Source organism: Notamacropus eugenii, chromosome 5, assembly GCF_028372415.1.
Source record: "Notamacropus eugenii isolate mMacEug1 chromosome 5, mMacEug1.pri_v2, whole genome shotgun sequence".
Lineage (NCBI taxonomy): Eukaryota > Metazoa > Chordata > Mammalia > Diprotodontia > Macropodidae > Notamacropus > Notamacropus eugenii.
In genome coordinates this window covers 353,422,584-353,444,922 of record NC_092876.1, presented here as the reverse complement: position 1 = coordinate 353,444,922, position 22,339 = coordinate 353,422,584, and the positions used below count along the sequence as shown (strand labels likewise).

At 39.8% G+C, this 22,339-nt stretch overlaps 1 protein-coding gene across 2 annotated transcripts in view; it reads right to left on the bottom strand.

Moving 5' to 3' along the window:
• DRD3 (dopamine receptor D3) overlaps window positions 1–17,674 on the bottom strand; it is a 61,503-nt gene extending 43,829 nt beyond the window's left edge. Inside the window, exon 1 of one of the 2 annotated variants that reach the window (XM_072617030.1) lies at window positions 17,393–17,674. In XM_072617030.1, coding sequence (XP_072473131.1) covers window positions 17,393–17,674 — 282 coding nt within the window. The remainder of the gene's footprint in view (window positions 1–17,392) is intronic. The other variant, XM_072617031.1, reaches the window with a different exon arrangement.
• Window positions 17,675–22,339: the final 4,665 nt, after the last annotated feature.

Genomic DNA, 22,339 nt, shown 5'->3' with positions numbered 1-22,339 from the left:
AGTTCCCAATGGGTTTATAGCCACCAAATAGAATGTACTCCACGGGCCTGGGGGATGAGATAGGATTACATTCAATATGTGATTTCAGTCCTCACAGTAAGTATCCGATTTTAAAGCTGTATCCTGAAGATGAATCCATTCCATTGCCTCATGGGGTGGTAGCCTTTCCCCTGCACTGCACAGTTACTGTTCTAAATGCCATACAACTAGGATCATAGGATCAAAGCTAGAAGGAATCTGAGTGGTCCCTAGTCCAACTCTCTCCTTTTATAAATATGGAACCAGACACTCAAAAAGACATTGAGTGATTTGCCCGGTATCAGATGTAGGATATGAACCTAGGCAGATCATCTGGGCTCCCATACTTCTTCTCTAAAAGCAGCCTGGGAGACTAGTTGGTTCAGGGAATTGGTAATGAATGCAGCAACTTCACCTCTTTAGGTCACGGGTTTGAATTCCCATGGACCTACTGAGGAAGAGACGAACCTCCTCTATTTATACAAGTGTTCCCATCCCTGTCAGATGGCCCCTCATAACCCTTATTAAAATGGCAAGAATTTAAACGATTGAATTTGCATTCCTCCACTGACTTTTGGTTATTTATTTTCTCTGTACTCCATTTAGATAAACCAAGAAATCTGGGCAGGGGAGCTTCTCTTATAGTTTACCCTCAAGTCACATTCTTTGGTTCTTTGGTTCTCATGCCCTGGAGAGCCAGCTATACCACTTTGGGGAGACATGTCCTCAGTGAATGGCCTGAGATTCTCCCCCCCTCTCCCTTTTCATCCTCATTAGTCATTAGCTGCAACTGGATGCTCCTGGTACCAGAGACTCAGAGAATCCTAGAGTTGGAAGAGGACTCCTTTAGAGGTTATCTAACCCAATTCCTCCAGAGCTCAGGGGAATATTTAAAAGGAGGGGTTACTGGGAAAGCAAGAACTGGAATCTTTAGCTGAGCATAGTGCCAGGTACTTACTAAGTGCTTAATAATTGCTTGTTAATCGATTAATAGTAGATGCTTTACACGTGCCTGTCGAATTGAATTGAATTCTCCCATTGTCTCTATTATAAAATGGATTTTAAACTCTTTGAAGGCAGGCTTTGCCTTTTTATCCCCAATACTTGACTCTTAGTACATGTTTACTGAATTGAGTTGGAATTATTTTCCTGAGAAGACTAGGCTGACTGCTGAATTGAATTGTTTTAGGGGGACGAGAAGGCTAAGGTGAAAGAAATGGAACTCTCTGGACTACATTCATTCATTCATTCATTCGACAAGCATTCTTAGAATTTAGGGCAACGTGGTGTAGTGGCTAGGATTTTGGACAAAGGGTCATTAAGTCACAAAACCCTAAGCCACAGATCATGGGATCATAGATCGGGAACTGTAAAGGATCTTGATCACCCTAATTCCAACACTCTAATTCCAGAGATGAGGAAACTGAGGCCCAAAGAGGGCAAATGACTTTTTCAAGGTCACCACATTAGTTAGGGTCTGAGACAGGATTCAAACCCAAGTCTTCCTTTCTCCAAATCCAATGCTCCATCCAGTTGGTTGATATTTAATTTATTAGGCCCATACTATATGCCAGACCCTATGCTAAATCACTACATTCATTGTGCTACCTCTCAGAAACATTCAGACCCATGTTCACATACTTCTTAAGATGCTGAATGATCATGAACAAATCACTTAATCTCTGAGACTCGGTTTTTAAGTCTGTAAAATGGGAATAATACATTATCTACCTAAAAGACCTGTGAAAAGCATTTTACAAGCCTTACAACGTTATGTAAATAGGAGTTAGCATTATTATGAGGGGGGAAACATCCTCTATCTCAAGTTTCTGCATTTGCAAAATCAGAGGTTGGATTTAATTGTTGCTAACCTCTAAATTATATGACTCTGATGCACTGTATGGCTTGCAACAATGTGGAAGTGGGGATACAAAAGAAGTACAAGACTTGGAGAATTGATAATTGAACGGGGAAATTGGAATATTTCCCCAGAGACTGAGGGGGAATCAGGAAATGCAAAGGTAATCCTAGACACTGGCCAGCAAGTTCCTAGTGTAGTTATGAGATATGACCCTAACGTAATGACTGTAACTCTAGAAGAGACACCAGATGCCATCTAGTCCCATCCTCTCATTTTGTGGTGGAAGAAACTCCAACCTTAGGAAGGTCAAATGATTGGCCCAGGGTCGCAAAGGTGGTGATAATCCGAAGTAGGATTTGAACTCTTATCCTTTGATTCCAAAACCCCAATTATTGCCACTGTACCACACTTTGAGGCTAATTTCATCTCTCAGCCACAAAAAGAAAATCAGTTTCCATTAAGCTTTGTTTTTTCCTTTGTAGCATTTTCTTCACTGAAAGATCTCGCCTTTTGGCCATTTATCCACTTCCTTGTCTCTCAGCTACCAGGGTACAGCAATTTCCTTTTGTTTTACTAAATTTTGATAAAAATGAAATACGGTATCTCACTTGACCAGTAGATGTCACTGTCTCACATGCCATATCTAGATACTTCTCTAAGAAACTTCTGATAATGTAAAATGAATTTATTCTAAATTTTTAAAACTTGCTCTTTACTTTATTCATCCTATCTGCTTAAAATCCCACGTGTTGAATTTACTTGAAACGAGAGCAAATTGTATGGAGAAGATTAAAAGTCTGTTTCTTAATTTGCTAGTGGATGAAGTATCCTACAAAGAAAGAAGACTGAGAAAAAGCAAGGAAAGTATAGCAGAAGAATATGGTGGAGATAAGAGGTGTTCTGGAGGGAGAGATTTCATAGTCTCCTCATTGGAGAAAGACATGTGCTTTTACTGACCATTTTTCAGTCTGGGGATTACAATTTACGGTATGGGAGGCAAAGGCAGCACACATGGGAGGTTACTTCAGTAGCATCCATGATGGCCACCAGGCAGACAAATTGGCCACAGAGTAATAACAATGATAACCGATATTTACAGAGAGATTGAATGTTTGTAAAACACGTCACATACACGATGTCATTTGATCCTCATTGCAACCCTGTGAGGTAGACAGCGACTACAAGTCTGATTTTCTTTTTACAGCTGAGGAAACTGAGGCTCAAAGCAGTGCCCAAGGTCATACAGGTAGTATAAGTCAGAAGTAGTATTTGAACCCAGGACCCCTAGGCTACCTTTCAAGTGGATGAAGTTTGTCTTTGAGCCTCTCCCACCCTCCTTCTTCAGCCTTCCCTTGCTCTTTGATCCTGACCCCTACTACATGCCAGATTCCCAGAGCCTTAATTTTTTATTCTTTGGCTGACCCAACACAGTTTGCCCTACTCAGTAATATCTGTTCTCTTAGGAACCATGAGTAGGTGGTGAAAGAAAAACAATTTGATTAAAGTAATTGACATGGAGGTACGTTTGGTTTAGTCTTCTCTGGGAGTATTTGTACTTTAAAGAGAAATTTTTAATGTTAATAATCTAAATTGTCAGAAGGTTGAAGGAGTATTTTTGAGTAGGAAGGGATCTTCCTCACCAGAAGAGTAGACCTCAGTAACTTGTCATCCTCTTGGCATTTGAGTCCTTGGTACCCCTGCTCTCCATTACAGCTATACACCTGTGCTATAGGTTTTGTTGTGGTTGTTCAGTCATTTCAGTGGTTTCTAACTCTCTGTGATCCCATTTGGGGTTTTCTTGCCAAAGATACTGGAGTGGTTTCTCATTTCTTTCTCCAGCTCATTTTGCAGATAAGGAAACTGAGGCAAACAATGACTAAATGACTTGCCCAGGTTCACATAGCTAGTAAGTGTCTGAGACCAGATTTGAACTTGGGAAGAAGAGTCTTCCTGATTCCAGGCCCACCATTCTTCCACTGCACTTCCTAGCTGTCCTTATAATAGGGTAGTTGTAAGGAAATCATTTTGCAAAGTTCGAAGCTTTATAAATATGAGCAATTATTATGATCATATTAGAGAAATAATGTCTTTATGAATCCATGACTCTTAGAATTATGTTAACGGAAACAGTAAATCTGATTGATATAAGTCTCTTAGAGGTACATTTCATGATTGTCTCAGAAACGCTAATGAACAACTCACTTTGGAAGCATAGACAAACATAGCCAGGTGGTATTATTCAGGTGTTATTCTCACTTGCTAATGAGTAATTAACTCCCTTTGGCTATACAGAAGGCAAAAGCAGACTAATATCTTCAGGGACCCAGAAGTAAATTTTTGGTCTACAATACACACAGCTGAAGGGGGTTTGGCTCTCTTAGCCAAAACCTTCAGGAAGGATGGGCTTAAATGATCTAAAATTGAGAAGTGTTCGTTCTTTTCCTGGAGACTGCTAGGGGTAGAATCATAGGACTGACAAGTAGAAGAGGCCTTGGGATTATTATTTAGCCTATCCCCCTTCATCTTAAAGATTTGGCAAGTTCATGGCCAAGGAGGCAGGTTGGCCAACGTCACAATTTAAACAGACCAATGATATTCAAGCTCAGGTCTGCTGTCTCCATATCCAGCCCTGTGGTGCCTCTTTTGGCATTCCATGGTTTCTAGTCTAAGGTGTATGTTGGTCCTTCGTTGCCGATGAAGACCATGCTATGATGCCATCGGAGAAATAACGACATGACTTGCACTTGACTTTGTTTTTGAGTGAGGGAGGGTTGTGCAGGTCACCAGCCTCACTTCTCCTCCAGAGCCATCTGAATCCAGTGACCAGACATTCATCAGGATGACTGATCCTGATGACTGGAGATGACCCAGGATGAGGCAATTGGGGTTAAGTGACTTGCCCAAGGTCACATAGATAGTGTCAAGTGTCTGAGGTGAGATTTGAACTCAGGTCCTCCTGATTCCTGCACTGGTGTTCTATCCACTGCACCTAGCTGCCCTTCTAGTCTAAGGATAATGGGGATGAGGAGACTAAGAACCCTTCTGATGTGCTCTGGCTTGGTGCTGAAAGACTTTGAGATAACAAAGCAAATCCTGGGTGGTTCCTTGTCTCTGTGACAGTGAGGTAGTGGCTATGCCACAGCCATGAAGAACTGCCTACTCAAGGAGGAAAGGAGAAGCAGCCCTATCATCACTTTCTTTTTCCTCTTCCCTTTTGTCAAGGATGTCAGAACTCTTTAGGTCTCTCCCTTAGATTTCCATTGATGGGGGGAAGAGATACTTTTCTTCTTCCAGCAGCAACAGTGCCTGCTTGAAGGTGGTAGCAAGGGTGCACACTTGCCTCTGTGAGCCTAAAGCTGAATTTCAAATCCATAGTTGAACCTTCTAATTTGCTTTTCTTTCCCTGAGCATGGCTGATTGAATGGCAGTCCTGAGAAAGATGTCACTAACCTTGGTGGATTCTTCATGAGGTAGAGATATATGAATATGAGCAGGAGGTACTTTCTGCTACTATAATTATTTCTCAGAGGAGAGGACCACTGACGGACTGATAGAAGGATGATCCATATGCTTCCTATATGCTACATATACCTCCCCCCATCAGAGGATGATGCATAATGGGCTGCTGTATCATACTTCAAGTCTTTGTCAGGGAATGCTCCCGAGTCTTCCGTGTTTTTAGCATTTCTTTTGCATTACAGAAAATAGATAACCATCCTATACCAATCTATTTTATACTTGAGGGCCTTCATCCCTTTTGGGAGTACCTAGACAAACCTAGCTTTAAGAGATTTTCTCTAGAGAAGAGGGCATAATGAGCCAAAGTGTTTGAGAAGAGCCTTGTCCCATTTCTTTAGAGGTGAGACTCTTTGAGGACTGAATCTGGATCTGCAAAAGTCCAGAGCTGGAACTCCTTGGAAAGAGCCACCTCCCCCAGACCTCCCACTGGGGCATGTCACATAAATTCACCTCTGTATTTTAAATATGCTACATTAAATCTCTCTCTCATTCTCTCTCTCTCTCTCTCTCTCTCTCTCTCTCTCTCTCTCTCTCTCTCTCTCTCACTCTCTCAGAGAGGAGTGGGAAGAAGTGATCATAGAGTTAGAGCTGGAATCATCCTCAGAGGTTTCCTAGTGCTCCTTTTACAGATGAAGACACTGAGGCCCCAGAAATGATTTGCCCCGTTTGAAACAAAGAGTATTTGAGAGAGCTGGAATTCTAACCCATCTCTTTGCCTTGAAATCCAGAGTTCTTTTCACCTTGACAGACTGCAGTTTTAAACCAAATGACAAATCTCCTAAATTCTCTCAAGTCTCAGTTTCCTCATTTCTAAAATTGGGGCATTGAATTAGATTATCTCTAAATTCCTTTCTGGTTCTACCCTTCTCTGAGTACATATTTATTCATAGTTCCTTAAGACCATTGTGAGGAGCTCCCATTTTCTTTATCTTATGGGGGGTTTTAAATTGCCTTCCCTCCTGCTGGGCTGTTTTCTTGGTTTAGGCAGAGGTAAACAAACCTTGGAGATCTGAGGCGAGAGGGCACCTTTCTGGTCTTCATTATCATCATTATCACTATCCCCCAGGTGTCTTTCCTGGCTCTCCAAATCCTTCCTTCCCTTCCTTATTCTCAGACCCCAATTATTTTCTTAGGGGCAAATTGACTCCTTTCTTTCAGACTCTACCCCACTTCTGTGCCTCCCCCAGTTTCCATTCAGCTTTGTCTCATCTACGCTTCTGTTTCACTCCCAAGCAGACTAACAGCTCCCATTTCTAAAGCACTTTAAGGTTTATAAAGCACTTTCCTCACAATACCCCCTCTGAGACAGAAAGTACAACTATTTTTATCCCCATTTTACAGCCAAGGAAAAGGAGGTACTGAGGTTTGATGACTGCACAGCTAGTGAGTGACTGAGGCAGAATCTGAACCCAGGTGTCCTGACTCCAGGTTCAGTATTCCATCTACTGTTCCCTCTAATCTTTCCCTCATCAAAGCTTTCCAGAGCTCCCAGATCCTCTAAGTTTAGCATTCTTAGTGTTCTCCTGGCTGCTTACTCTCCCTTTCTGCCTTAATATGAGTGCATTACACATCACAAAAGGAGCTTAACAGAGTGGAACAAAATTGGATGTTTGTGCTTGGAGAAAGAGCCCCAAACAGCCTGCAGTCTGTAAAGCAGGAAATTAAAAGCTTAGGAGACAGAATTTGAGACAGAATTCTTTGGTGTGGTACAGAGGAGTGTGCTAGAGAAAATGCTGCAACTAAATTAAAGGGACACCAAGGGCTAGGGCCTTCCAAATTATAGTCCTCATGGTGATGCAGCCTGTGGGAGTCCCCATGTTGAAATCCCCTATGCGCTCTGCTCATCTTAGTGAAATGCTGGATACTGTAGTACAGGGGAAGCCTTGGGTAAAATGGGGATCTCATCAAGTCTATTGAGGCTCTTCTAGCTCTCATTCTCTGTTCTCTCTCATCAACCCTCTTACTGCATTCCAGGCTGCTTCCCTAGAGTATATAGGACAGTACCCTCAGCTCTGGCTCTCACCTTCCTCTTCTTTCTCCTCCTCTTTTCTCTTTCTCCTTCCTTCCTTCCTCCTTTGCTGTCTCCCCCCCGCCTTCCTCCCTCTCTTCCTTCATTCCTTCCCTTTCCTTCCATCTCCCTTCCTCTTCCCTTCCTTTCCCTTTTTTCCTCTTTCTCTTTCCTACTTCAAAATGGAACCTATCTCATATCCCTTAGGAATTCAAATCCTTTAGGTATTTGTTAGGTAATCTGATTAAATTAGTGTACTCAGATATTAATAAAGGTTGAGCATGTTTCTCTTTCATAGAGTATTTGCATTTTAATAAGGGACTATTGGGAAAGAAGTCATAAGTAGTATCCCTCAAACTGCAGTGTGATGCAATGAAAAGGGAACTCAATCTGTAGCCAGAAGTCTAGAATCTGAATAACACCTCTGTTCAATCAGCTGGTGGTATGCTAGCCAGAGCGCTGGACCTCAAGGCAGGAAGATCTGAGTTCAGATGTCACTTTAGACTCTTATTAGCTATTTCACCTTGGGTAAGCCATTTAATCACTTATGATTTTAGTTTTCTTGTCTATAAAGCAAAAATCTGCGTCTATTTTTCAGGATTCTTGTGAGAATTGAATGAGATAATATTTGTAAAGCATTTTGCAACTTTTAAGGCACTATATAAATATATTAATAATAAGTAATATGTTATTATTTATTACTTTGTGACTTTGGGCCTCTATTTTCTCATCTACAAAATGAGGGAATTGGACAAGCTGATCTGTGAGTTTTTTCTAGGTCTAGAGCCTGTGAAACCTCAGTAGAAATTCTCTTCCCCAAGTCTAGACAAGATCTGCTCTGTCCTATGACTGCTAATGGTAGTAATCCCATATCTTACTAGACACTTCACATTCATGACTTTTTATGATTCTGACAACTACTTTAGAAGGTGAGTAGAGCAAACATTATCATCCCTCCTTTACCACTGAAGAAACTAAGATACAAAAAAAGGAAATGATTTGTCCAAGATCGCACAGAAAATATTAAGCAGAGTTTTTTGTTTTAAACTTGGTCTTTGTTTTTAAATTAGGGATTCATTCTACTCGCTTGAACATCAATAGTTAAGCTTATGTCTACATCCTATATTGGATAAGTTGTGATCAAGTCACAAAGCACGATAAACAGAATTGTAACTTACAACATTTGTGCTTGGGACGTGCGATGGTGGTCAGAGTGGGGAAGCTTACCTGGAGCATGGGAACATGGAACAGGAATCCAAGAGGACAAAGTACAACTTGGGCCTTTCAGAGCTTTCCATGATACTAAAGGGGAAGGAACTGAACTCCAGGGTAGAGTTACCTTCATCTTTTAAATTTCTGTAGTTATAATTCTTACTGACCATGTGCAGGGACTCAGTGCTCTATGCTAAGCCAAGAAATAATGAACTAGTCTGAAGGTCGTGAGAGACTATAAATGAAGCACAAATTTTTTGTTAGTGTTCCTAGACTAGGCAGAGAATAATCTTCACATTTCCAGAAAATCATAGATTCTCAGAAATCATCTAGGGCAACTCTTCTTGAGTAGGAACCTTATTCACCATATCCCTTGCAAGAGGGCATCCAATCTCTGCATACATGCTTTTGGACTGCTCGAATTGTTAGAGAATATTTTCTTATTTTAACCAAATATCCCTGGGGCAGGCAAAGAAAAATAAGCAAATATCATCCTTTTTCCATGAGAAAGTCCTTCAAATACTTGAAGCAGCTGTCATATGCCTCCAGGTCTTTTCTTCTCTAGGGTAATGTCCCTAGTTTCTTTAGTTGATCTGCCTATGGCATGGATCCCTATACCCTCACAAGCCTGGTTACCTTTGGGACACACTCCAGCTTGTCAATGTCTTTTTGACCATGAGGTGCACAGAACTGAACACAAGTACAGACAAATAGAGTCTGACAAGGGCAGAGCACACAATGACCTTCCTTGTTTTGGATGCTTCTGTTAACACAATGTAAGTTTATATTTAGGTTTCTCCTTCTTCTTCTTCTTCTTCTTCTTCTTCTTCTTCTTCTTCTTCTTCTTCTTCTTCTTCTTCTTCTTCTTCTTCCTCTTCCTCTTCCTCTTCCTCCTCCTCCTCCTCTTCCTCCTCCTTTTTCTTCTTCTTCTCTCTCTACTATATCAATTCCCATGGAAATTATAGCCCCCTAAAACCTCTGACTCTTTTTCCAAATGAACTGTCATTTAGTCACATTTCTACCAATTTATATTTTATAGTTGTTTTTCTGTGCACAAATTAATTTATTTATGCCTTTTAAATTTCATGTTAAGAAATTTGATTCATTGTTCTACTTTGTTGAGATTTTTGAAAATCCTGATTCTTTTATCCAATATTTTAGTGTTAAGATCATCTGCAAACATAGTAAACATGTATTCCTTGATAAAAAAAATCTGAGACACAATAAGTTGAAGGGTAGATAATGGACACAGTTCACTAAAGGTCACCTTCTGAGATGACATTAATCCATTAATCACTTTTCAGATCATCCAACTTATTTCAAAGTATTTCAAGCTAGGTAACTGTAGCTTTATCTTGTCCACAAGGATACTTTGAGAAACTTTGCCTTGTATCTTGCTGAAATCCAGGTATACAATGTGTATACCTTGATCTACCAATCTACTAACCCCCTCAAACAAGGGAATTCAGCTAATCTGGAACGTTATGTTTTGGTTGAACCTACAAGTGCTCTTAGTAATCACCACTTCCTTTATTAATCACTCATAAACCTTCCCCCTAATGATGAAATCTATAATTTTGTCAGGAATCAAGGTCAAGCTCATCAATTTTTGAAGTTTGGAGAATCCTCCCTCTTGTGTTTTTTTTTTTTAATTGGCATGTTTGTCTATCCTCAGTTAAACACCTTTCCCATTCTATGCACTTTTTTCAAAGATCACCACCAACCTGACCACAATCACATATACCAATTCTTTTAGCATCTTGAGATGTAGTTTGCCCAGTTGCTCAAGTTGAATCTCATTGAGGGAAGGTAAGTACTGGTTTACCATCTCCCCATTTAGCTTGGGTTGTTACTTTCCCCTTTATAATGTTTGTTTTGTCCTTACAATTACAACAATCATTATCCTTTATGGTATAGAAAACAACAATAGAATAAGAATTGAGTATTCCTACCTTTTTTCTTTCCTTATTATCATCCTATCTACTATGACCAATGACCCTGTCCTTTTATTGATTTTTCTCTTTTCCTTAGCATTAAAAATTCACCACCACCCCTCTTTCTTTTGACATCAACATTGAATACTGGCTTCAGCTCACTCTTAGCTTTAGCAATCCTGACCGTCTTTGGTACCACTTTTTTGGTATTCATCATTAGTTACTGGTTCCTTCTTCCATGCCTTCTCAAAATCTACATTGGTGGATAAATTATCTGTTCATTGCTTTCAATTTCTTTGACAGGTCTTTTTGCCATCAAAACTTAATTAGTGAGAGCACCTTACTCCTCTTAAACTGACTTCTTCTGAGGAATTTCAGACCACAGAATTCTATTTGGCCTTTCTCTGAACTCCTTAATAATCTTAATGCAAATAAAATGGGTTTCTGGCAAATCTCCAAAGAACCAAGATGCCCATATTACCCTTAGTTTGGCAAAATATAAACTATTCTTCCCTGTAAGGAAGTATGGGGAAAAAAAAAGAAGAGAGAAAATGGATGCCTCTAAATAAAAACACACCCTTGTTGAACTATATTTCTCAGCAAGCAAATTTCAGAAGTCTTTGAACTCAGTGTGGTTATTTTGGCCTAGAAGAACACTTTTCTTATGGATGTAGTCACATTTTGGTTATACCCTCTCCACAATCAACATTACTTCATCATCATTATTCCATTTGGTCCCCTTTCCTGTAGAGACCAGGTGATGCTTGCCAACTGCTTAAATGATTTCATTACCAAGGAACACCAATGATAGTGATACTTTGCAGTTCTCTCAGATACATTGTTTTTGGTGGCCTGTGGTCCTCTTCTCCTAAGAACTCTATACGTTTTCCTCCTATCTCATTAAGATGTATAGTGTACCATGGAAAATAAGGCTAGAGGAGAGGGTCAAGGGCATCTGGCATTAATAATGGAGTTGAAGATTTCTTGACTCCCAACTTAGTACTTTGGCTTGAGCCTATGCTGACCTCTCTTAGCCTCAGACCCTGTGATAGGGATAGACGTTACACAGCCTTTACTAAGGGCCTAGGAGTCCATGCGTCGGCTACCAGACTTCTACCTACAGTGTACTTCATCCATCATAGATTTACTTTGGTACTACATTGTGATAGCTGGTGAACATTTTAAGAGCATACATATGTTTTCCATGGAGAAAGCATAGTTCACTAATATATTAGAGTCTTCTGGGTGATATAGAATAATGTAGAAAAGGGGTCATAGAAACCCAAGATCATAGGTTTAGAACTTGTAGGTCTTTGGGACAGTGTTCATGGGCATTGTGTGGGCTGAGGTCATGTGCAGTGCAGAGTACATATACTGTATGTTCAGAACCAGGGCTGCAGTGGAGTTGCACTATGCAACATGGGCAAGCACTTAGAAATAACTTGGATTCATTAAGCTCTTGATTTTCAATTAATTTTTGGTTGTTGTGGTGCTGTCAGAAACCTTTTTTACTATTGCCAAATTTTGTTTCAACCCACAGTTTAAGAAGTGCTCATCTAACCCAACTACTTTATTTTAGAAGTTACTGCAAATGAAAATGTAACTTTTCCCCAATCAGACTCATAGACCACTTGAAACCTATCCGTTGATCTCTTGTACTCTGTTCCCAAGACTGAGTAGGGTAAAAAGGAGGGCAGAAAAATCAAGAAACCATTTTAGGAAACTAAGACCCAGAAAGTAACTTGCCCCAAAATGGCAGAATGGATAATGCATTGGACTTGGATAAGAAAACCTGGAATCAAGGCCTACCTACACTAGCTGTGTGTCTCTGATTAAGTCACTTATCCTCTCTGTTTCTCAATTTTATCATCTGTAAAACAAGATATTAGCACTCTGGATAGAGTGCCAGGCCTGAAGTCAGGAAGACTCATCTTTTTTGGCTCAAATCTGGTCTCAGACACTTACTAGTTGTGTGACCCTGGACAAGTCACTTCACCCTGTTTTCCTATTTCCTCGTCTATAAAATGAGCTGGAGAAGGAAATGGCAGGCCACTTCAGTATCTTTGCCAAGAAAACCCCTAATGGGGTCACAACGAGTCAGACAACACTGAAATGACTCAATAACAACAACAATTAACAATATTCCTTTCAATTCTGTTTTCTTGACCCCCATTAAAGGGGCCATGCCCTGGCTACCTCTTAAACAGGCCTATTCAATGAATGGGCATTGCCTCACCCTACGTGAGTACCTGCAAAGACCTTGGCCTAAAGGGCTCAAGGCCTCCCACTGCATCCTGGGTCATCTCCAATCATTCTGATGAATATCTGGTCACTGGATTCAGATGGCTCTGGAGGAGAAGTGAGGCTGGTGACCTGCACAGTCCTCCCTCCCTCAAAACAAAGTCAAGTGCAAGTCATGTCATCATTTCTCTGATGGCATGGTCTTCTTTGGCAATGAAGGACGAACACAATGATCCTTGGATCAAAGATAGTAAGTGACAGAGGAGGATTCATACACAGGGCTTCTAATTCTACAACTACCATTCCTTCCACTAGACCATGTCAGTGATTATATTTAAGACTTGTTTTAAAAAAAAATAACAAAATTTCACATTCTTTCAAAAGAAGCAGCTGTCTATAAGCTTGTATTGGTATTCTATGGAAAGAAAAGGAAAGAAGATACAATGCATGCTATAAAATGAAATCCTAAGTTCTTAATGTGGGGTAGTCTCCAGCCCAAACTCAAACCACTATCTGTGAAGGCTTTGCAAGTTGTGAGAGTTTGATGGAAGGCTGTAGCATCAATAATAGAAACCCAAAGAGAGTGAGCAGGAGGTGGAGCCAGGGTTTGCCTAAATGTGCCACCCCCAAGGAAACAAAACCACAATTTCATTGCAAGGAGGAATGAAATGTATTCTGTTAAGAAGCTGGTTTTTCTGCTTACCTCTCTATCCTACTCAGCCTTGGGAATAGGGATTCTTAAGTTGGGGGTGCAATGGATCCATGGATATGTTTTTAGACATCGACAAACTTGGGTGAGAAAGTTATATTTTATTTTTTAGCAACTTCTAACTGAAAGTGAACATTTTATCCAATTAGAAATTAAAAAAATATATTCTAAGAAAAAGTCTAAAAGTCTTCACCTGCCATCACCAAAGGAGTCTGTCAGAGAAAAAGATTAAGAACTCCTGCTTAAGAATGTGTGGCATCTTCAAGGATGACTAGAGACAGTTTGTTGGATGTAGATGGTAGGAAATGTTAACTCATCTTTATTAATTTACAGATTCTAAAGGCTCCCTCAATCTCATATAGACATTTTTACATATTTACCTAATTTTAGCTTTTATTCAAGCTCCCTATTGGTAGGGATTGAATAATTTTTCTATAACTTCTAGCCTTAGAGAGTGGCCCAGAGCACTAAGAGGTTAAATGATGTGCTCAGGGTCACACAGCTAATATGTGTCTGAGGCAGACTGGAACCCAGGTCCTCCCAACTTTGAGGCTGTCTCTACCTATTATGTGATATGGTCTCTCTAATTACTATGAGATACTGCCTCATTACTGCTGGATTCAGGAAATAAATAGAACATCAACCACCAAGAGTAGGGTCCTCAAACTGTGCAATGGGAAAAAAATGGGACTTGGGTTCAGATCCTGACTTTGTCACTAACTACCTGTTTGTCCTTGGACAAATTACTCAACCTCTCTGAACCTCATCTATGACCTCCAAGATTCTTTGCAGCTCTAAATCTATTAACCGGTGATTGATTGATCACCTGCTACATACATTTCTGAGAAGGTCCAAAGAGCCCTCTCCCAACAGAATTTCATTCTGAATACATATCTTCTGAAAATAATGTGGTAAAATGAAATTAAATTTAGGCAAATGATTGCTTCTAGTAACCACAAGATCCACTCTTGTCCAGCCTATTTAATTTTCTTTTCTTCTTTTTCATTTCCTTTTCTTCCTTTTGTCTTTGTCCCCTTGAGATCAAATGCCTAATTTTAGTTCTCAGCCATTCTTTAATATCAGTACTAACATAAGGTAGTCTTTATGTTTGAGGCTTTTGCTCTCCTGTGATATGTCATACATAATTAACTGTCACCTTCACTATTAATATCGGCTGAGATATTAATTTGATGAATCTTAGTTTCTCTTAATCATAGTATCATTGTGATCCTCCATTGGACATTTCTTTATAAGAAGGACACAAACTGCCAAGAGGAAATAATAATAGTATGTTATGGTGTTTTTTTGGGAAAAAAATCTCTCTAGTAATTATATGTTTTGCCAGGCAGAGTATCTATTCCACGAATGGGTGACTGCACCCTGATTTCTCTGTTAACAGAATAAATGTTTTTTCTTGATAACCTTTGGACTTCATTTCACACACTGAAGTGACAATACTTTAGAAAAGAAACAAATATTCCCTAGTGTCTGTGCCATATTGTGTGAGGAGGTGGGGGTGAGGAGGAGGGTCTGACCCTCTGATTTCATGGGTTTAGGGAAGTCCCCACATGGGGGCTCCCTCCACAAATACAATAGAATCAACAAGTATTTATTAGGTTCTTACTATGTACCTATATTACTACATGCCTGGCAAAGTGCTAAGAGCTAGGAATACAAATGTAGCACTCCATTCCAATAATTAGCCCATTTTAAGCCTCGAGGCCATATATAATGGCCCCTGAGATCCATGTGGTTCTCTTCTGCCTTCTACAGCTTTAGGCAGTGGTTTGGCTCTCTGCCTTAATTTACATTTGTATTTGTCTCTAGCTAACCTTGGACCCTTTGTGGTTGAAGCAAAATTCAGGTTACCAGAAACGTTGGGGCGCTGGCAGGGGAAGTTGGGGAAAGAGGACTTTTCTTGGAAATTTCCTCCGTGGTGGATAATGTGGGTTCAAGGCTGGTGGTGTCAACCTGTGCCTTTTACTCAGAGATGCCTGTAACGCTCATGGTCCTCCTTAGACTCTCCCTCTACCTTAGCCCAGTCCTACTTTTTTTTCTTGTTACCCCTGTCTGCCAAATCTGCCTTAGTTCCAGAGGTCCTCATTCCTTCCTCGAAGCTGCCAGACCCCTGAAAGCTCTTCCTCCCTGATTTTGAACTAGCTCCTGCTTTTATAAAGGTCCTCAGGGCCAAGTCTCTCATCCAGTCTGAACAGACCCAACCGACTTCCCCATTAGATTATAAACTCCTTGAGGGCAGGGACTGTCTTTTGTCACTTTTTGTATTCTCACTGCTTATCACAATGCCTGGCACATAGTAAGGGCTTAAAAAATGTTTACTGATTGATTGGCAAGGCATTGTTAACATAGTGGATAGAGCCCTGGGCTTGGAATGAGGAAGACTCATCTTTGTGAGTTCCAATCCAAATTCAGACACTTACTAGATGTGTGACCTCGGACAAGTTACTTAACCCTGTTTGCCTCCGTTTCCTCATCTATGAAATGAGCTGAAGAAGGAAATGGCAAACTACTCCAGTGTTTTTTTTGGCCAAGAAAACCCCATATGGGTTTATGGAGAGTTGGGCACAACTCAAACAATGTAAGAGAACAGTTGAAATGTGTTGTTACCCTATACATAGTAGAGACATTCTCTCTCTCTCTCTCTCTCTCTCTCTCTCTCTCTCTCTCTCTCTCTCTCTCTCCATATATATGTACATATATATACATATCGATCTCTATCTCTCTATCTCCATCTCCATCTCTCTGTGTTTCTATCTCTCTATCTCCATCTTTATCTATCTCTCTATTTATCTCCATCTCTCTCTCTCTCTATCTAGAGTTTAGCATCATGACATTTTACAAGGGGACAAGGAGTTTTGACTGATTACTTTGACCCCCATCCTTAACCTTACAAGAATAAAAAGCAGAAAGTTCTTCCATTCTAATAGAAGATATAACATATACATAGATCTATGGACACACACACACACACACACACACACACACACACACACACACACACACATGGACTATAGGGAAGGGAGCCTTAGAAGGGAAGAAAGCAAGTTGGGGAGGGGGACCTGGAGAGGCTTCATGTAAGAAGAGGCTGCTCTTGAGCTGAACTCTTTTTCAGCTTCCTGATTCCCAAAACAATCTTTGTTTCAGTTCTAGGATGTCTCTCACTGTTAATCTAAGTAACTTCAGTGCTCATTTAAAACCCTGGTCTTAAGCTAAGCCTAAGTCTGTTATGGAGTATCGATGTGGAAGAAACTAAATGCCCTGAGCAGGCTACATATTAATTCCTGGTTTCTCCTCATTCTCTCTCATGTTTCTTCTTCTTCTTTTCCCTTTCCCATTCCTTTGTTATTTCTCTCCCACCTTCCTATTCCTATCCCAATTCCCATCTCTACTTGACCTCTGCCTCTCTGGTTCCTTGCCACTCTTCTCCCTTAGAAAGTGATTGGGCTGAGGTAGGTATGTTTCCCATTCTTCCTCATTTCTCTCACTGACAAAGCAGTCAAGGAAATGACTGTCACGGACCTCTCATATCAAACCTGGGCCATTCTTGGTGAGTGAAACCCCTGATAGCATTTCTTCAGTCTAGGTGTCATGCTGGGGACGTGAGAGTGGAATCATTTCCCATTCTATGCTTCTGATTTTGCTGAGTGACATCAGACAGTCACTGCATCTCACGGAGCCTCAGTTTCCTCATTAAAATGAGCATAGCGCTGTCTGTCCTCCTTACTCACTGGGGTGTATTGTGAAGTGGAATGTGTTTTGAACTCCTTGGAAATGAGATAGTTGGTTGAATGTAATTATGCACACAGTTCTGAACAGCACTAGACATGAACCAGACTCCCCAGGCTGGCCCTGTGGCACTCAGGCACACTCACCTCTAGGTACACCACCCAGGGCATCACCAAGGTGGCCACAAGCAGGTCAGCCACAGCCAGGCTCACCACCAGGTAGTTGGTGGCCGTCTGCAGGGAACGTTCTTTCAGCACAGCCAGACAGACCAGGACATTGCCAAAGATAATGGCCAGAATGAGGGCACAGTAGGAGAGGGCATAGTAGGCCTGGGGGTGGTCTAGTCCTGTGGTGTTCTCCTTCCTGCAAGTAGAGTTGATAGAGTTGTTGAGTGGGCTGAGAAGAGTCATTGTAAGAAGGGAAGTCATTGTCCTGATGGAGCTCCCTAGAACGAGACAGAAAAACAGCATTGATCAGTTCAGTAAATCTTGTACTTCTATTTCTCTCCCTCTCTGTGTAATAATATTACTATAATATTAATAATATATTAATAATAATATAATATTTATATAGCTCTTTGAAGTTTACAGAGTACTTTTACATATATTATCTCATATGATTCTCACAACAACCTTAGGAGGTAGGTGTTAACATTATCCCCATTTTTACTGATGAGGAAACTGAAGCAGATAGGTTAAATGATTTGCACAGCGTCTCACAGCCAGTTAGTGTTTGAGGCAGGATTTGAACTCAGGTATTTCTGACTCCAATTCCAGCACTCTATCCATTACACCCTCCAGCTGTAGCTCAAAAGGTGGCAGGTGCAATTCAAACACAGGTCATCCTGTCTTCATATGCCTATGTGCCTCTTTTCTTTGTCTTGCCTCCTTTTCTCTTCCTTTTAAAAAAATCCTCTCATGCATCCCTCACAGGAAGATGTAGGCTTGGAGATTCCAGCCTAGAAGTTAGTTCCAAAGATGTTGGGAAATATTGGGGGACCCTGGAGGTGAAACACTGTATGTTGCCATGATGATAAACCTCAGTGAGTGACATTGTCTGGATGTCATCTATTTGATTATGGGTGTTCACAGTCTACAGGTAGACTGAGGCAACTGCCCTACTGGAAAAGTCCCTGCTGTGACTATCAGATTGTGGTGACCTTTGGTCAAGAATGTTCCTTGTCATAACAGAGCTAATCTAGCATGGAATGCTCTGGGGGAGTATCTCCTTGGGATCTCAAAGTGTTGCATGAATTTGATTGGAGGGAATTCAATTTATTTTAGTAAGCATTGAATGAACACTTACTGTGTATCCTGACACAGTGCTAGCTCCTTTGGTGGATGGAAAAGTACATGAGATTCACTTGCTACTCTCAAGGATCCCAGATCTACCAGTACAAATGACAGGTATAAAATTAATCATGTAAGGTAGAATATGATACATGCCATGAGGATGGTATATATATATATATATATATATATATATATATATATATATATATATATATATATATATATATATATGTATGTATATATATATATGTATATATATGTATATGTATATGTATGTGTATGTATATGTATGTATGTATGTATGCATAGAACCACAAGAGAGCAGAAGAGATGACTTCTCATTGACGAGCGTTTGGCTTTGTTTTATTTGTTTGCGTGTATATATGTATACATTTATGTATGTATTGGTTGGGGATTGGGTTCATAGAGTATCTAGGTGGCATAGCAGATATAATGCTGGACCTGGAGTCAGGAAGACCCATCTTTATGAGTTCAAATGCAATCTCAGACACTTACTAGCTGTGTGACCCTGGGCAAGTCACTTAACCTTGTTTGCCTCAGTTTCCTCATCTGTAAATGGAGAGTTCTCAAGGAAATGGCAAACAACCCTAGTCTCTTTGCCAAGAAAACCTCAAATGGGGTCATGAAGAGTTGGACACAATGGAGACAACTGGACAGCAACAAAGAAAGGAACCACAGAGGAAGGAATATTTGGTAGGACTTTTAAAGATGTGTAGGATTCCAACAGGCAACTAAAGGCATCATTTCCTTCAAAAGCAGATAGAAAAACATACCTTTGCCTGGACCTGAGAATTCTTCTGAATTCAAAGGTTAGCCAAAGAAAGTAATACTTTGCTCTGTGATCATCATTGTCCTTGATACTAGAGGTTCCTATTGAATTTTTAGGGGTTTGACTCCCCTTAACCTGGTGTATGTCTATCACACTTATTGTTATTATTTCTAAATTCTTTATGGTTTTTACTTTTCAAAATGTTTCATGGATGCTTTTTGTGTTTACATTATGTTTCTTTTCAGATATACCTTGTCACCTACTGACCCCTCTCTTGTAGCCTAGAAAAAATGGTAAAAACTAACCAAGATGGTAATGACATCTGAAAATATATGTACAATTTCCCATCTGTATGCCCCCACCTCTCTACTAGGGAGAAAAGTATGTTTTTTCATTTCTTTTCTTGGGGTCAAAGTTGGTTCCCATTATAGTTAAACAGAGGCTTCCTCTCAGTATCATTTTGTTTAAACTTCTGTAGTCATTGTGCATTATGTCACATTTTACTAGAATCAAGGCCTCTTGGCTTGGGAAATGAAAGGGTTAAAGTGGATGACTGCAAACAGACCACAGGTTTGGAATAAATTTAGGGCTGATTGGTTTTGTTTTTGTTTTTTGATCCTCCCTACTTCATCCTGTCAACTATTTGTACTCACTGTATTTTAGATTGTAATAATAAGTTGCTAATAATAATCATTTGCACATTATTCCAAGAGGGGTAGCTGCTGCCCTGGTGATGGCACTACCATTGCCAAGAGCTTTTGGAAAAACACAATGCCTTCCTGATTATTTCCTGGAGATGAATATTTCCATCTTTGAGAAAGGCACAAGTCCAGAGGACTTGACATGATTTGGACTATTAGTGAGGGATACAGTCTGACCACCTCCCCAAATGGCATGGTTCTTTGAGGGTAATGATGGCTTACACCCATCTCCCCTGTCAAACAGAAATGCAGCCCAGAACTTTGGGATGCTTATTACGGTCTTGTCTGACCACCAAGAGTTTTGACAGCTATTTAAAAATAGTACAGCTGAATGTCAATAGTGAATTACATTTTAAAAAGCAAAACAAAACACAACAAAAACAAACTGAAGCCCAACTATATATCATCTGCCAGATGGTTTTAACTTCAAATCAATTTTTCCCCCGTTACTTTGTCTCTTGTCTCTAGTTGCTTACGTTTCTAACAGTAGTTGAAGCAACTTATTCTTTGGTTTGGTGGCTGGTGGTTTTGGGGAACTGAGGCAGTGTGGAAAAGTTTTAAAAATTGAATGCTGAATAATTGTCATGGCAAATTTTTACTCTGGAGAACATAAGAGGAAGGATCTCTTTTTTTTTTTTGGTAGAATGATGGGGGATTATGGGTGCAGGATTGACCATATACTATCAGGTACAAATGCTATGTCACCTGACTTTGCTTAATGATTTTTCCTGGGTATAGAGGAGGGTTCATTTTAGAGGGAGGGGTATACATAAGAAGAAAAGGAGCCCATAATACATTAAAAGAAATTAAAAAGCTCAAATAAACACCATATCTCATAGTAGTTTATTGTTTCTGATTTCTACTTTATTAAGAATTTTTTAATCTACAGTAGCTTCAAAGGTTGACAAATCTGAGTGTTCCTTTTCCCACTTTTCCCTCTAAGATACTATTAACAAGAAAATGTGGCACAGAAGGGAGAAGCAAAGTGCCTAGAGAATCCACTAACTGAGCAATTGATGGTTAAATAATTCAAAGTAATTAGTACCATATTAATTTGAATATAGATTGTACTCTTCTCCCAGATCTGGATTATATAAAATCTGATCAAGGCCAATATTTGCTGTTATTTTTCAGAGCATATCTATCTACTTTTTCTTTTCAAAGTTAATTTATTTTAGAGATGCTTACTTTATTGGGGGGGAATCTTTATTTTTGGAAATCTATATTTTGAACTAATATGGTATTTAAGTATATTAAGTACACATGTATTAAATATATATGTGAATATATGACATAGTTCCTAAAGTTGTTTTTGTGTTTTTTGGTTTAATTTTTACAGGTATATATCTCTAAGATCCTAGACTTCAGTATTCACCCTCCATATTTAATCTGTTCTCTCTCAGAATATAAACTGGTAGCAGAAAAGCAGCATTAATGAAATACATGAGATGTTCTTAGATCAAGCCAAACACATGCTTCAAACTGTGGGAGCTGGAACAGAGGAGTAACAAAGCATAGGAACACAGCCACAAAGAGGAAAGTTATACCTTGTCTTCCTGGTATTGTGAGTCATATGGATTATGTAGGTCTCAGGGAGACATTAATTTTTTTTTTTTAGCATTTGAGTTTTTTTCTCTTTATGGAGGCCTCAATCCCAGGATAGTACTACAAGTCTGGAGCAACTACATAGGTCCCTGGGGGAAAAGTGGGACTCATAAGAAGGGGAAAATATCCTTGAATGTTTATAGACTGTATTCTTTGTGCTGTGTAATAAATTTGTTCTCTGTTTCATGTCTTTTTAGTCTGATGTTTTTAAGAAAACTATAGCCGATAGAGCTCCAGGCCTGGAGTCAAGAAGACCTAACTTCAAATTCAGCCTCAGACACTTACTGGCTGTGTGACCCTGGGCAAATCCCTTAATCCTGTTTGCCTCAGTTTCTCATGTGTAAAATGAGCTAGAGAAGGAAATGGCAAAAAAAAAAAATTGCCAAGAACACCCCAAATGGGGTCTTGGAGAGTTAGACATAACTGAAATGAGTGAACAACAAGACATCTAAATAAGAGCTGGACACAAGCCAGATTTCAATGTTTTGGAAGACCTGATGAGCAGCAAAGCAAGCTTATTATTGATAAACCTTCATAAATGAATCTTGTCTGTCTCCTCACTCAACATTCAGGGTACATGATTTTCACTATCATCTTACACGGTAGGTAAAACACTTATTATTGTTCCAGTAACATGATAAAGAAATGAAGCCATAGTGAGACTGAATCATGTGACCAATATCACACAGTTTGTTGGTTGTAGAA